Source organism: Symphalangus syndactylus, chromosome 4 (genome assembly GCF_028878055.3).
Source record: "Symphalangus syndactylus isolate Jambi chromosome 4, NHGRI_mSymSyn1-v2.1_pri, whole genome shotgun sequence".
Taxonomy (NCBI): Eukaryota; Metazoa; Chordata; class Mammalia; order Primates; family Hylobatidae; genus Symphalangus; species Symphalangus syndactylus.
The window spans coordinates 138,784,617-138,799,319 of NC_072426.2; the positions used below are offsets into that span (position 1 = coordinate 138,784,617).

A 14,703-nucleotide genomic window follows, 5' to 3' on the forward strand; every position below is an offset into this window, starting at 1 on the left:
ATCTCTTAGTTCTTGAGAAAAAAAAAATACAAAACAAATAAAACACATCTTCTTATCATCAGGAAAAAGGAGATTTGTCATACTTAACGGTAGCAGGTGGGCATGCATCCAATTCATCTGACAGTAATATCAATTTATATATAAATAAGCTAAAAAGAAGAAGGATAAAGTTATACAATCCTATTTTATGCCACGCAGAATAAGAATTTGCTCTGTCCACAGATCCATGTGATCTACCTTGATATGGCATTGTCATTAGGATGCAAACTGTGTCTAAGCAGTGAGTGGTATTTATAACCAGCTCATCTAGCTTGCATCGTAGAACACTCCAGTTTAGGAAAACAAAGGCTGATGAAAAATCAGTGAGGGCTGCCAGAAGTTCTGTGTTGTAATTGTTGTCTTGACAATGGTGGTGATTAGTAATTGAACACCTGGGCCTAAATTCTAAGCTTGGACTAGTTTACAACTCATGGAAAATAGGTGATTAGGAGATCTATTTCTGTAATTGTCTGAGAGGAAATCCCTTGCAGAGTTTTAAAGAGATGTTTGCAGGGACTCGAATTGTAAAGCTAATTAGAGTAAAGGGTTTGCTAAGAAGAGCCTCCCTTCCACTCTGTAGCTTTGAAAGAGTCTAATTCTCAAAATTCTCAAAAAATTTCTTAAAGAATGGTTCATGTGCCAGGCGCGGTGGCTCATGCCTGTAATCCCAGCACTTTGGGAGGCCGAGGCGGGCAGATCACGAGGTCAGGAGATCAAGACCGTCCTGGCTAACACGGTGAAACGCTGTCTCTACTAAAAATACAAAAAATTAGCCGGGCGTGGTGGCGGGCGCCTGTAGTCCCAGCTACTCAGGAGGCTGAGGCGGGAGAATGGAGTGAACTCGGGAGGCGGAGCTTGCAGTGAGCCAAGATCACACCACTACACTCCAGCCTGGGCAACAGAGGGAGACTCTGTCTTTAAAAAAAAAAAAAAAATGGTTCATGGACAGCTGCATTAGAATCATCTAGAGTTCTTATTAAAAATGAGTTTCCTCTCTTACCACTAAATCACACTCTCTGCAGGGCAGGACCGACGAATCTTCATTTGCAGCAAGCTATCATTTGCAGCAAGCTATCTGCGTGACACTAAGTACATGAGGGTTTAGGGGTTATAAACAGTCCTAGCAACAATGGAGAATCTTCTGGATGCTTTTTCAGCCTTCGCTGAAACTGAGATGTCCTGGAATCTGGGGAGCAATCGTGTAGGCACCACAAGTGTAGTAAAATAGCTTCTCCAGGCATGAGTGAAATTTGGACTTTCGTGATTTCTTTTGCAAAAGCCATACAATCTGAATTTTCCAGTCTGAATTCATGGGGAGTTGACACAGCCCATACACTTCTACTGAGATTTATTACTACACTGAAATTTTTCAAACAGAAAAGTTGACATATCACAGACAGACATTTACTTCTTTAACTATTTGTTAAACTGCATATTGCACATATTGCAATATAAGTCTTGGATTGCAGAGGCAGAAAAAAGTAAAGCCATGAATATTAACCTAACATATTTGTGCCTAATACAGGCAAATAATATATTCTTGTAGTGGTTGATTTACTTACTTTACAATGATGTGGAAATTAGAAACTTTCTTTAAGGCTTATAATATTGATAGTTTTAGGATTATAGTGCCTCAAGAGGAATAAAGTACTTGGGTAAATCCTCTTTTATCAGCTAGCATCTTTCTAAGTTTTATTGAACGGGGCCTCATTTTAAGAAATTTAGAGTTTGGGTCTCTACATATAGCCCTTTTCTTCTTCTCTACACCTTTTCTGATTTTTCATCTTTTAATTCAGAAGGTTAAGTTTTCGTGTTTCATGTTTTCCAATGGCTAAATTTCAAACTCTTTTCAATTTTGGTTGGTTAATTCATAAATAAGTTACGGAGAAAAGTTAGAATTGAATAAATCTTAAATTTTTAAAAATATATTTACTCTCTTTACTATACTGGTTGCCAATAAAATGATCGTTATTACTGACAACAGGGATAGACTTTTCCTTTGCATTCCTTTTCATTTGCATTTTCCTTTGCATTTCCTTTGCATTTTCCTTTGCATTCCTTTTCATTTGCAACATGAAAAAAATTACGTTATTTTTATAGGGTGTGAGAGGTTTCATTTTTTTTTTTTTTTTTTTTTTTTTTGAGACGGAGTCTCGCTCTGTCGCCCAGGCTGGAGTGCAGTGGCGCGATCTTGGCTCACTGCAAGCTCCGCCTCCCGAGTTCACGCCATTCTCCTGCCTCAGCCTCTCCGAGTAGCTGGGACTACAGGCGCCCGCCACCACGCCCGGCTAATTTTTTCTGTATTTTTAGTAGAGACGGGGTTTCACCGTGGTCTCGATCTCCTGACCTCGTGATCTGCCCGCCTCGGCCTCCCAAAGTGCTGGGATTACAAGCGTGAGCCACCGCGCCCGGCCTCATTTTTTTAAGAAAAATGGCACACACAAAAAATATTCCTGGTAAAAAGGGACATCTTTTTGATAAAACAGTGTACCATGCCGAGTTTATTCTTTGATGACAAAGGGTTACAGGAGACTTATCTGTCTTCTGTAGGGAAATAGTCAAGTATTGTAAGTAGCGAAAGACAATTTATTTTCTATAGCCAGATTGAGTGAGGCACAACCTGAGCATTAGGGAGGTTGGTGCATATTTTGTTAAATAATCAAGTTTAATGAATTACCATTTGATATTCTAGATGTGGTACTTTCTTTCTTTTTTTTTTTTTTTTTGGGACGGGGTCTCGCTCTTTCGCCCAGCCCAGAATGCAGTGGCGCAATCTCGGCTCACTGCACACTCCGCCTCCCGGGTTCACGCCATTCTCCTGCCTCAGCCCCCCGAGTAGCTGGGACTACAGGCGCCCACCACTGCGCCCGGCTAATTTTTTGTATTTTTAGTAGAGACGGGGTTTCACCGTGTTAACCAGGCTGGTCTCGATCTCCTGACCTCGTGATCCGCCCGCCTCGGCCTCCCAAAGTGCTGGGATTACAGGCGTGAGCCACCGCACCCAACCACAGTACTTTCTTAAAGACCTGAAGCAACTCTGTCACTTCAAACACATATTGACTTAGATGAACTGTCTTTCCAAAATAAAGAGAAAAGCAGTTTTTGTAGTTTGCAGTGTATTAAATAATAGCCAGTTGATGACTACAACTTAATTTAGGGGGATTATTCTCAATGGCAGCTCTCCCTTCTTCTTTCTAAATCAACATTCTATTTTCTGTTATGAGGTTCCCTAATCTATTTTCAGCCAAAATAATGTTAATAGATTTAATGCAAAAGCAGTCACAGTATATATCTTTTTATCCACAATGAGCTAATATTGAAGGACTTTTATTATGATATCCTTGTTAATTGACAGTAGCCATATAATGAATACACAGGTGACCAAAATTAAAAGAGTAAGTTATGAAATGCGCTAAGACTAGAACTTTACACATATTGTAGCAGGACGAGCTGCAGACAAAACCCCCCAGACACCCAGTTAAAGAAGGAAGGGCTTTATTATTCCGCCGGGAGCATCGGCAAGACTCCTGTCTCAAAAACCCAGCTCCTCGAGTGAGCAACTCTTGTCCCTCTTAAGGGCTTACAACTCTAAGGCGGTCCGCATGAGAGGGTCGTGATCGATTGAGCAAGCAGGGGGTACGTGACTGGGGGCTGCATGCACCAGTAATTAGAACGGAACAGAACAGGACAGGGATTTTCACAGTGCTTTTCCATACAGTGTCTGTAATCTAGAGATAACATAACCGATTAGGTCAGGAGTCGATCTTTAACTATCAGGCCCAGGGTGTGGTTCCGGGCTGTTTGCTTGTGGATTTCATTTCTGCCTTTTAGTTTTTACTTCTTCTTTCTTTGGAGACAGAAATTGGGCATAAGACAATATGAGGAGTGGTCTCCTCTCTTAATATGACACTTTTTTATGATTTGGAAGGTACTGAAGTCTTTTTTTGGATGCAAACAAGATATTAATTTTCATTTATCTATTTAGGGAAAAGCAGAATAAAATGCACAAAAAATTCAGTCGCCTTTTGTGTGTGTCTTGATTCTTAAACAATGGAGATCTATGGTATTTGCTGGAAAATAAGGAGATGCTTGATATGAAACATATTTAAGGCCATTTCTATAAATTTATAGGTCATATTAATTTTTTGGTTATTTTTGACCTTCACAGATACACCGAGGAGTTAAAGGATTTGTCCGAGACCTTCAAGGTAACCCAATTGCCAATGCCACCATCTCCGTGGAAGGAATAGACCACGATGTTACATCCGGTGGGTCTTTGCCATAATTGGAGGCTCTACGTTATGTACAAGAGCATAATTACTAATTATCATAATTATAAGTCTTATGTTCTTCTAAGCAAAACAAATAGCTCGTATCTCTACAGCGTTTCTCAGCTTTGATCTGGTGAAGTTTCGTTTGTGGAGCCCAGGGCGGCTGCTGCGTTAGAAATCTGAGTGCAGCAGGTGGCGCCCTTGCCTCAGCTATCTCGCCCCAGAGCTGGGAGGTGGTGCCACAGGCTGCCGATGCTTCGCAGTTCTTCAGGCAAAGGAAAAGGAGCTGCTGGAATTAAAATACCAGTAACTTTCTAGTTTCTGTTAAGAAGTGCTAACGAGCTGCGAATGGGGAGACCGAAGGAGGGAGCGGAAAGAGGAGGAAGGAAGAAAACTGCTGCGGGTTGTGTGTCTAAAAATTCTCACACAGTTTTTCATTTAATCCATATAATAAATCCGCAGGGATTCAAGGTTAAACAAGAGGCCGGGCGCGGTGGCTCACGCTTGTAATCCCAGCACTTTGGGAGGCCGAGGCGGGCGGATCACGAGGTCAGGAGATCGAGACCACGGTGAAACCCCGTCTCTACTAAAAATACAAAAAATTAGCCGGGCGTGGTGGCGGGCGCCTGTAGTCCCAGCCACTCGGAGAGGCTGAGGCAGGAGAATGGCGTGAACCCGGGAGGCGGAGCTTGCAGTGAGCCGAGATCGGGCCACTGCACTCCAGCCTGGGTGACAGAGCGAGACTCCGTCTCAAAAAAAAAACCAACAAAAAAAAAAACAAGAACTTATAGGATTGAGGTGCGATGTTAGTGACTTCTAGGTTTTGAGCTCCATTTCCATTTCCCCAGTTTGAGGAAAATGATGCATTTTTCTGGCAAATCTACCTACTCCCATTAATAAACATTGATCCCGGTCATTTTAGTTTGTCATTTGTTGGGATCTTTTCAATAATGACAACTTTTTCTTTTTGGCTATAAACTCTTTACAATTTTTTTTAGACTTTGTGACAATTAACCATTAACTTATGTCCCAAACCACTCTATACCATCAACTCTTTCTTAACCTTCACATTTATAGCTTGGATTAAAAAAAAAATCTTTAACATTTGTCTTCTAAAACTCCATTCATTCTTCATTTATCAACAGTCCACTAGGTGCCAGCCAGTATGCCAGAATCTGTGCCAAGATGTTACCCCATGTAGCCCCTTAGCTGGGAGGGTGAAACCCAGCGTTAGTATCCCTGTCACAAGAAACCTGTTAGCCCTAATGCGTCATACAAATATTTTCTCTGCATTCCATGATATGAAATGTTTAGGAAAATCTAACCTAGGGAATAAACAGGTGGGAAGAAATTAAATCGGAGGAGGGGCTCTAGAATACTCCACCTTTTCAATGGCAAGGTGATAATAAGAAGGAACCAGCAATAGAACTGAAGGTGGAAAATGAAGTGTGTTGTCCTGGAGGCCTTGAAGTGCTTCAAGAAGGAGGGAGTGAAAAAGCGTTAATTAAGATGAACCTTGTGAATGAATCCTTGGATTTAGCAGTTCAGAGGATTTTGACAAAATCTGTTCAATGGAGTGAGTGGTGGGATCCTGATTGGACTGGGTCCAAGAGAGAATAAGAGAAGAACCATTCTGAGATTGAGAACATGAACAAACCTTTCCAGAAATTTTGCTATAAAGCAAAGAAGACAATTGAGGCACTAGCTGCAAGGAGATGCGGATTTAGAGGTAGATTTGATGATATGGTGATGGGGGCTTAATTTTTTTGACTATACCTATTTTTGCAATGAAATAAGATGTAAAGTAACAACTGGGAGGATGAACAGGATGTGTAGGGGTGTTAGGAAAAAGGAGAAGGTGTGAAGTGTCTACGAAAACCTTGCTCTTCAAAGTGTGGCCTCTGCTTGAAACCTTAGCATTGCCCTGGGGCTGGTCAGGAATGCAGAACCCGGGAGCTGGAATCAGATTTTGCATTTTACCAAGTTTCCCAGGTTTGCACCCAAGTTTGAAAATCACTGACTTAGTCAAATGGGAGATTGAATGGACTAGGGTGCCAGTGTATTCTAAGTCTTTAGACATCTGAATTTCTAACTAGGGCCTCAGAGATCCTACAGGGGCTACCTTTGGCCCTCACTCTGTGAAGATTCTCTGATCATCAGGTCTTCACCTGGCAAGAATCAAAACATGATGGCTGTATGTTCTGACCCTGCTGCTTGGGGAATTCATCTGTCTTTTTACCTGTGTTGCTCCTGATGTGATTAGAAGGTCTATGGTTGTATAAGGTTTATTAGACAATTTAACATTGATATCTATAAAGTTGCTATAAGAAATGAAGTTTATAAAGAGAGTTTCACACCCTATTCAAAAAAATTTCATTAAATTCCCTATATATTTACTTCAAAAATTGAGAATCAAAAAAGTTGAACTGAGCTAGACTGGGTATTCCTTAGATGGCGTAATTATGCATTGTGTAGTTCTGCATATTTCATGTGCTTTGTGATTTGATGTTCTGCTTTCCTACAGCAAAGGATGGTGATTACTGGAGATTGCTTATACCTGGAAACTATAAACTTACAGCCTCAGCTCCAGGCTATCTGGCAATAACAAAGAAAGTGGCAGTTCCTTACAGCCCTGCTGTTGGGGTAAGTAATCATAATAATAGCCAAGCACTATAATAATAATTAAGCATTTATCATTGTCAGGCATACTTAAGTGATTTATATTTAATCTTCATACTAGCCCTGTGAGGTAGGCAACATTGTTATCTCCACTTAACAGATGAGAAAACTGAGGCTTAGCAAAGTTAATATGAAGCTCTCTCACCATTTCTCAGTTTTTGAAGAGATTTACAAGAAAATGAAATAAAACTTTAAAAAATTAAATTTTTATTTGCTAACCTTGATTTCTATCTCAATAGGATTATGTTTCATTTGCCTTTTTATCTTTAGCACCTAGCACAGTGCCTTTCTCAATAAGTATTTGAAAAAAAATGATGCATAAAAGAAAATTTTAGGTGGTAACCAAACACTTATTTAGCATATTTTTTGTGCAAGGCTCTCTGTGCTAAGTACTATCAAAAACCATATCTTATTTAAGTAGATCTCATTTGTTTGTTAGGAAGGTGATGGTGATAAGACCAAAACTTCTCTTAGAGCAGAATTTTACTACTACCTTTGTATTATATGCCTGGGACCATGGGAATACCTGTAGGATTTCTTGAAAGTCTAAAAGCCTTACTTGAAAAGAATTTATTTTTTTTGTTTATGTACCCAAAACTTGGAGTATAAATGCTGATTTATGCAGACAAAATATCTTGAGTTTTTAACTGGTACATGGTTTTGATTGTGTGCATGTCTATATTGGGCTGTATATGTATTAAAATCAAGAGATATATTTGGGTAACTGAAACCTGGAAAAAATGGCCCCGGGAACAAGTTGTAAAGGTTCAACTATTTTGATCCTTTGTCTTTCTGGCAAGCGTTAGTGCAAGGATGTAGTCAGTGTAATCACGATCCAAAATAATCAGGCGTTTAAGTGGCCAAATCGAGAAACTCTTAGTTCCATCTGGGATGGGGCCTGAGAGGATTGGGGTTGGGGGCTGCCTACTTTGAATAGCCTTTTATGTGGAGTGTGTGGCTTCTCCCTAGACCTGATGAAGACTCCCATTCACAAAGAGAGTGGCTTGGACACATACTTGCTTTTGTCAGTTTCTTTAACAAATTCAAGATTCTGGAAAGCAGAACCTTGTGGTTTGGGATACCAGCACGCTGAACTGTATTCTTCCACATTCCCTCCCACGTTAGGAGAAGATTCAAGGCTGACAGGAGGTGCTCACTAAATAACCAAAGGCAGAAAATTAACTATAAGTTACATCCCTTTTTTTTTTCTTTTCTTTTTTGAGACAGTCTTGCTCTGTCACCCAGGCTGGAGTGCAGTGGCACGATCTTGGCTCACTGCAACCTCTGCCTCCCGGGTTCAAGAGATTCTCCTGCCTCAGCCTCCTGAATAGCTGGGATTTCAGCGTGTGCCACCATGCCTGGCTAATTTTTGTATTTTTAGCAGAGATGTGGTTTCACCATGTTAGTCAGGCTGGCCTTGAATTCCTGACTTTGTGATCCGCCCGCCTTGACCTCCCAAAGTGCTGGGATTACAGACATGAGCCACCGTGCCTGGCCAGTTACATCTTTTTATGAGGAGAAGAGACTGGGGCAGGAATTTTGTTGAATTATATCTGTCTTCAAAGCTATTAAATCAAAGGACATTTCAAACATAAGGCTTTTGAATTTTGCTTTTGAATTTTTTTCCCCTGAAAATATCTTTTGTTTATCACAAGAGATTTTTATTTCAGGATTTACTTTAATTCAGGCGGCTGGATTGAGTGTATACTGAAACTGCTCTTATTTTTTTATTTCAATTTAAAAACACATGCATTTTTTTATTTCAATTTAAAAACACATATTATCAAACATGCAGTTTGATAATAATATGCTCTTGATTTTCTCTTTTAGGTTGATTTTGAACTGGAGTCATTTTCTGAAAGGAAAGAAGAGGAGAAGGAAGAATTGATGGAATGGTGGAAAATGATGTCAGAAACTTTAAATTTTTAAAAAGGCTTCTAGTTAGCTGCTTTAAATCTATCTATATAATGTAGTATGATGTAATGTGGTCTTTTTTTTTAGATTTTGTGCAGTTAATACTTAACATTGATTTATTTTTTAATAATTTAAATATTAATCAACATTACTTAAAATAAATAGCCTCTTGGGTAAAAATATAAGAACTTGATATATTTCATTCTCTTACATAGTATTCATTTTCCTACCTATGTTACACAAAAAAGTATAGAAAAGATTTAAGTAATTTTGCCATCCTAGGTTTAAATGCAATATTCCTGGTATTATTTACAATGCAGAACTTTTTGAGTAATTCTAGCTTTCAAAACTTAGTGAAGTTCTTTTACTGTAATTGGTGACAATGTCACATAATGAATGCTATCGAAAAGGTTAACAGATACAGCTCGGAGTTGTGAGCACTCTACTGCAAGACTTAAATAGTTCAGTATAAATTGTTGTTTTTTTCTTGTGCTGACTAACTATAAGCATGATCTTGTTAGTGCATTTTTGATGGGAAGAAAAGGTACATGTTTACAGGGAGGTTTTATGGAAAGAATAAAAATTGACTTCTTGCTTGTACATATAGGAGCAATACTATTATATTATTTAGTCCGTTAACATTGCTTAAAAGTTTAGGGTTTTCTCTTGGTTGTAGAGTGGCCCAGAATTGCATTCTGAATGAATAAAGGTTAAAAAAAAATCCCCAGAATGTGTATTTTAATTCTCTAAGATTTTTGGTCTGGCGTTGTGGTCTTGTGATGAAAACATGTATCCTCTTAATAGTGGCTTCTCATGTGTTCATCCTGTACATTTTAAAATGTTAAGCGACTGCTGTGTGCTAAGCACTGCATAGCCTCTATGTATGTTATGGTGGCAGGCAAAAGGTTCTGATTTTGGATACAACCTTTAAATAAATAACACACAAATTAATGTTTGGACACAAACTCTAAATCAGTAACACACTGGTTAATACGTAATTATGCATTGCGATAAGTAAAATGACAAGAAAGAGTAGGATACAGAGAGAAAGAATGACAGAGCAACTTAAATTAGACTGGGTGAGAGGAGACAGGGATGCATCTTAATGCACAGACCTAGAATATTGAGTGGGCGTGAGCAGTGCAGAGTGCCTGAGTGTAGGGGTGTGTGTGTGTGTGTGTGTGTGTGTGTGTATGTGCATGGTGGTGGTGGTATGGTTAATGCTGCAAGTGTAAGTTTTGGTTAAAATCGTGCTGTTATAATAGTAGGCCCCCACATATATCCTGGGTTAAACACAATGGAAGTGTATTTTTTGCTCAGGTACCTATACTGGAAAGAAGACAGAAAAATGGGGTGACTTTTCTTCACACAGTGTGGGACCACGTTCTGGGATCCATTCTGACAGAAGATCTGCCATCTTCTGCACACATCCAACAGTGCTGCATTGGTAGTCATCTCCATTGCAACCAACAGGAAAGGGGAAAGATCAAGGGGGAGAATGTAGAGGGTGTTCTTGTGGGCAGGCCTGGGAGTGGTATACATTACTTCTGTTCACATCAGACTGCCTGGAATTGTACACTCTTTGGCCACAGTAACTGCAAGGGAGTCTGGGAAAGGTAGTCTAGAAGTGCACCTGGGTAGGTAAGGAGAAGTGGACTTTGGGACAGAATAGCAGATGCAAAGGCATTGGGGTAGGAAACACATGGCTTGATGGAGACTGAAGGACAGATGTACAATTGCCTAAGAGAAGCCCGCAGAGTGAGAAGAAAAATGAGATTGAAACTGAGCTCTGAATAGCTTCAAAATTTTGCTTCTTGAGGTTTAGATAAGATAGGATAGACCGGAGTATGCTGCCATAAGAAGCAACTCCAGATCTTAGTGTTCTAACTTAATAGTAATTTATTTTTCATGCAAAGTCTGTAGGTCTACGTAACTCTCCAGGAACTTTGCACTGCGTGCTGTGACACGATTACGTAGAATGTTTCCACCTGCGGTTCCGCCATCTCAGTACAAGGTTTCCTCAGTCTCCTGTGTTGGTCACAGAAGAAGATAACTGGGGCCACTTCTGCCCACAGCTCACAGGTCAGAGCTAGTTACGTGGCCTTGCCTAACCACAATGTTTGGTAAGCATTGTCACTGCCGTAGTCCTCTCACTGCTGCCAACACAACTTTGCTCTCCTATTTCCAAATATAGGACTCACTCTGCAAGGGAGACGACTTAAAGTCACATCAAATCATGGCTTTGAGCTTCAATTTCAGGATCTCTGAGTGACCTCACAATAGTATCTATGTCAGGTCTGTACATGGCCAGTCCTGTTTCAGGGACAAGTAAACTAAGAAGACAGGTAAAATGCATAACTCACCCACAGTGTGCAGTGGTAGAACAGGATCAACATAATGTGAGGAAACACTTCCACAGTGGTGAGGAATGAGGGGGGCCCAGCATTCAGGCCTGCAGCAACTCAGAAATCTTGCCGAGCAAATACTTTATGGGCCTCCTATTTTGGGGGTGGAAAATGTTTCTGGTTTCAGAATTCATTCTACACTTTGGCAAGAGCTTTCTTTCTTTTCTTTTTTTTTGAGATGGAGTCTCGCTCTGTCGCCCAGGCTGGAGTGCAGTGGCGCGATCTCGGCTCACTGCAAGCTCTGCCTCCCTGGTTCATGCCATTCTCCTGCCTCAGCCTCCCGAGTAGCTGGGATTACAGGTGCCCGCCACCACGCCCAGCTAATTTTTTTTGTATTTTTAGTAGAGACGGGTTTTCACTATGTTAGCCAGGATGGTCTCAATCTCCTGACCTCATGATCTGCCTGCCTCAGCCTCCCAAAGTGCTGGGATTACAGGTGTGAGCCACCACACCCAGCCAAGAGCTTTCTTTTCTTATTGTTCTCCATGGCCTTGACTTTGCTCTCTTAAACTTCTCTCTGTTCACTCAGGACCTAGGTTGGTGGAGGTCCCTACCTGCATAGCTGTACCATCTGGAATGTGGGACCTCCCCACTTAATGCAGAGGGAAGGGAGGAGAGACTGGAACTAAGGAGTGGACCTTCTCATTGGCTTAGCCTGGAGGTGACACATGTCACTTCTGCTCATATTTTGTTGTCCAGGACTAGTCAGGTGGCTTTGCCTAACTGAACAGAACGCAGGAAATGTAGGGGAGGATGCAGGTTGTATGTCTCCACTACAGGGCCATATAGGCCAAATGGACTACCTATTCGACTGTTGGAAGGAAGGTGTTAGGTCCACGTAGTCTTGTCTTTGCACCCATTTTTCTTGATAGAGGGCTTCAAAGCTCCCTGTCCTGGTTATGCTGTTAACATGCTCCAATTTTATCTAATGGCATAGGGGACATAGAATTGGGCACTATTGGCCGGGCGCGGTGGCTCATGCCTGTAATCCCAGCACTTTGGGAGGCTGAGGTGAGCGGATCACAAGGTCAGGAGATCGAGACCATCCTGACTAACATGGTGAAACCCCATCTCTACTAAAAATACAAAAAATTAGCCAGGCGTGGTGGCGGGCGCCTATAGTCCCAGCTACTTGGGAGGCTGAGGCAGGAGAATGGCGTGAACCTGGGAGGTGGAGGTTGCAGTGAGCCGAGACCGTGACACTGCACCCCTGCCTGGGCTACAGAGCAAGACTCTGTCTCAAAAAAAAAAAAAAAAAAAAAGAATTGAGCACTGTTGGGAGGGAAAGTCCTTTCCCTGGTCTCATGTTTTTGTGTTGGAGGACCTTCATTGAAATACAACTCTTGGCCTGTAGTCTCACCCCTCACACACTCCTTCCAGCAGAGAAATCAATTATCTAATTGCTAGGTGGTGATGGGGTGCTAGCTAACTGGGTAGAACAACTCTATCAAAGGACTGTAAATGTCCCATTTTCCTCCCTAGAGACAGCTCCAAACTTTCCTTTGGGTGCAGAGGGAGGCTTTGGATGTGTATTTGGATAGAGGAGAGAGTTGGCAGTCACAGAGTATTAATAGGCTCTTTGGTTCACAACTCTAATGTCATTTTCTCCAATTAGTTTATCAGTAATAAAGCTGACAGTTTAACCTCTTGTCTGTCTATTGATCTGTGTTTTATTTTTCAACTGCTTCTGAACTCAGAAGTAGAAGAAATAGGCAACTTATACTGAATGCCTAAAATTTTTAAGAGGCGTAAATATGTAGTATTTTAGATTTGTGGCTTTTTTTTTTTTTGTAAAAGTGAAGTGGGGCCAGACGTGGTGGCTCATGCCTGTAATCCCAGCACTTTGGGAGGCCAAGGAGGATGGATTGCCTGAGCTTAGGAGTTTGAGATCACCCTGGGCAACATGGTGAAACTCCGTCTCTACTAAAAAAATACAAAAATTAGCCAGATGTGGTGGCAGGCACCTGTAGTCCCAGCTACTTGAGAGGCTGAGGCAAGAGAATTGCTTGAACTCCGGAGGCGGAGGTTGCCATGAGCCAAAATTGCGCCCCTGCACTCCAGCCTGGGTGACAGATGAGACTCTGTCTCAAAAAAAAGAAAGTGAAGTAGGCAGCACCTTCCTCTTTTGACTACTCTCCTTCTTTCCCTTCTTCCTCTCCTCCTCCTCCTTCTCTTCATCTTTGTCTTCGTCGTCTTCTTTTCTTCTTTCTTAGGATTCCCTCTGTGGTCCAGGCTAAATTTCAGTGGCCCCATCATGGCTCACTGTAGCCGTAACCTCCCAGGCACAGGCGATCCTTTCACCTCAGCCTCTTGTAGCTGGGACTACAGGCACACACCACCGCACCCAGCTAATTTTTGTATATTTTGTAGAGACAGGATTTCACCATGTTGCCCAGGCTGGTCTCAAATTCCTTGGCTCAAACAATCCATCTGCCTTGGCCTGCCAAACTGCTGGGATTACAGGCATGAACCACCACACTCGGCCTATACTTCTCTTAATTCAGTCTAAGGTGATACTGACATTTATTTGAATTTAAGTCACATTGTTGTTTCATATAAACTTAGCATAAATGAAAACTCTGAACTAAGATTTTTCGATCTGGTTTGGAAGTGAAGGTTAGAGCAGTCAGGGATATGGGAGATACATGAGCTGAGGCTTAAACAGATGTGGATTATGAACAAGAGGATCAAATTGCTTTAGGTAAGAAAAATAAGAAGAGAAGGGGACTGAGTAGTTGATTTTAATGAAATAATGAACATATTTTGAACTTCACTTTTTTCTCTGTCATTGACAATGAAAATCAGACACATTACTATGGGAAAACAGCTAATCTTAACTCATTTTGATTTCCAATTTTTCACATAAACAAAGGTAAACATTACTTGCAGAAAGGGAAATATGAACTTTGATATTCATATTTTATTTATACAGACAACTTCTGAAATCTTTCCATGATTTGGTGTTGTGGGAGGCTGAAAATCATCATTTGTTCCAACATATTGCTCAACTTGTCTTTTCAAAATTCTCATGACGATTGTCTTCTGTGGTTAGGACTGGATGGCATTTGGAGTTTCTGCCTCAAAAATGTCAAGATAGAATATACCTAAGCTTTTACGTCTCACCTTGTACATAACACTACATCCTGGTTTTGCTGTTCTTAAGTAAACATCTTTCTAGGCACTTACAAATGGTCTGATTCTTTATTCTTTCATTTTTTTCTCCTAGACAATCAGCCTGTGAATCAACTCAATCATGACTTGAATTTCTAGGGTAGTACATAATTCTAGTTTTAATTTAAATCATTGCAAAATTCCCTGAGGATCAGTGTTTTTAAAAACAAGTCAAAGATTTGGCTTAGCTGGGTTAAGGGTCATCAGTGTGACCCAAGCTGATA

The 14,703-nt window shown here is 40.9% G+C and overlaps 1 protein-coding gene across 1 annotated transcript in view; it reads left to right on the forward strand.

Moving 5' to 3' along the window:
* The window catches only part of CPE (carboxypeptidase E), a 117,476-nt gene extending 107,973 nt beyond the window's left edge, over window positions 1-9,503 (forward strand). The window contains exons 7-9 of the mRNA XM_055276329.2: window positions 4,208-4,307; window positions 6,835-6,953; window positions 8,820-9,503. Of these exons, the coding sequence (XP_055132304.1) occupies window positions 4,208-4,307; window positions 6,835-6,953; window positions 8,820-8,918 (318 nt within the window). The 3' untranslated portion in view covers window positions 8,919-9,503. The remainder of the gene's footprint in view (window positions 1-4,207; window positions 4,308-6,834; window positions 6,954-8,819) is intronic.
* The last annotated feature ends 5,200 nt before the right edge of the window (window positions 9,504-14,703 follow it).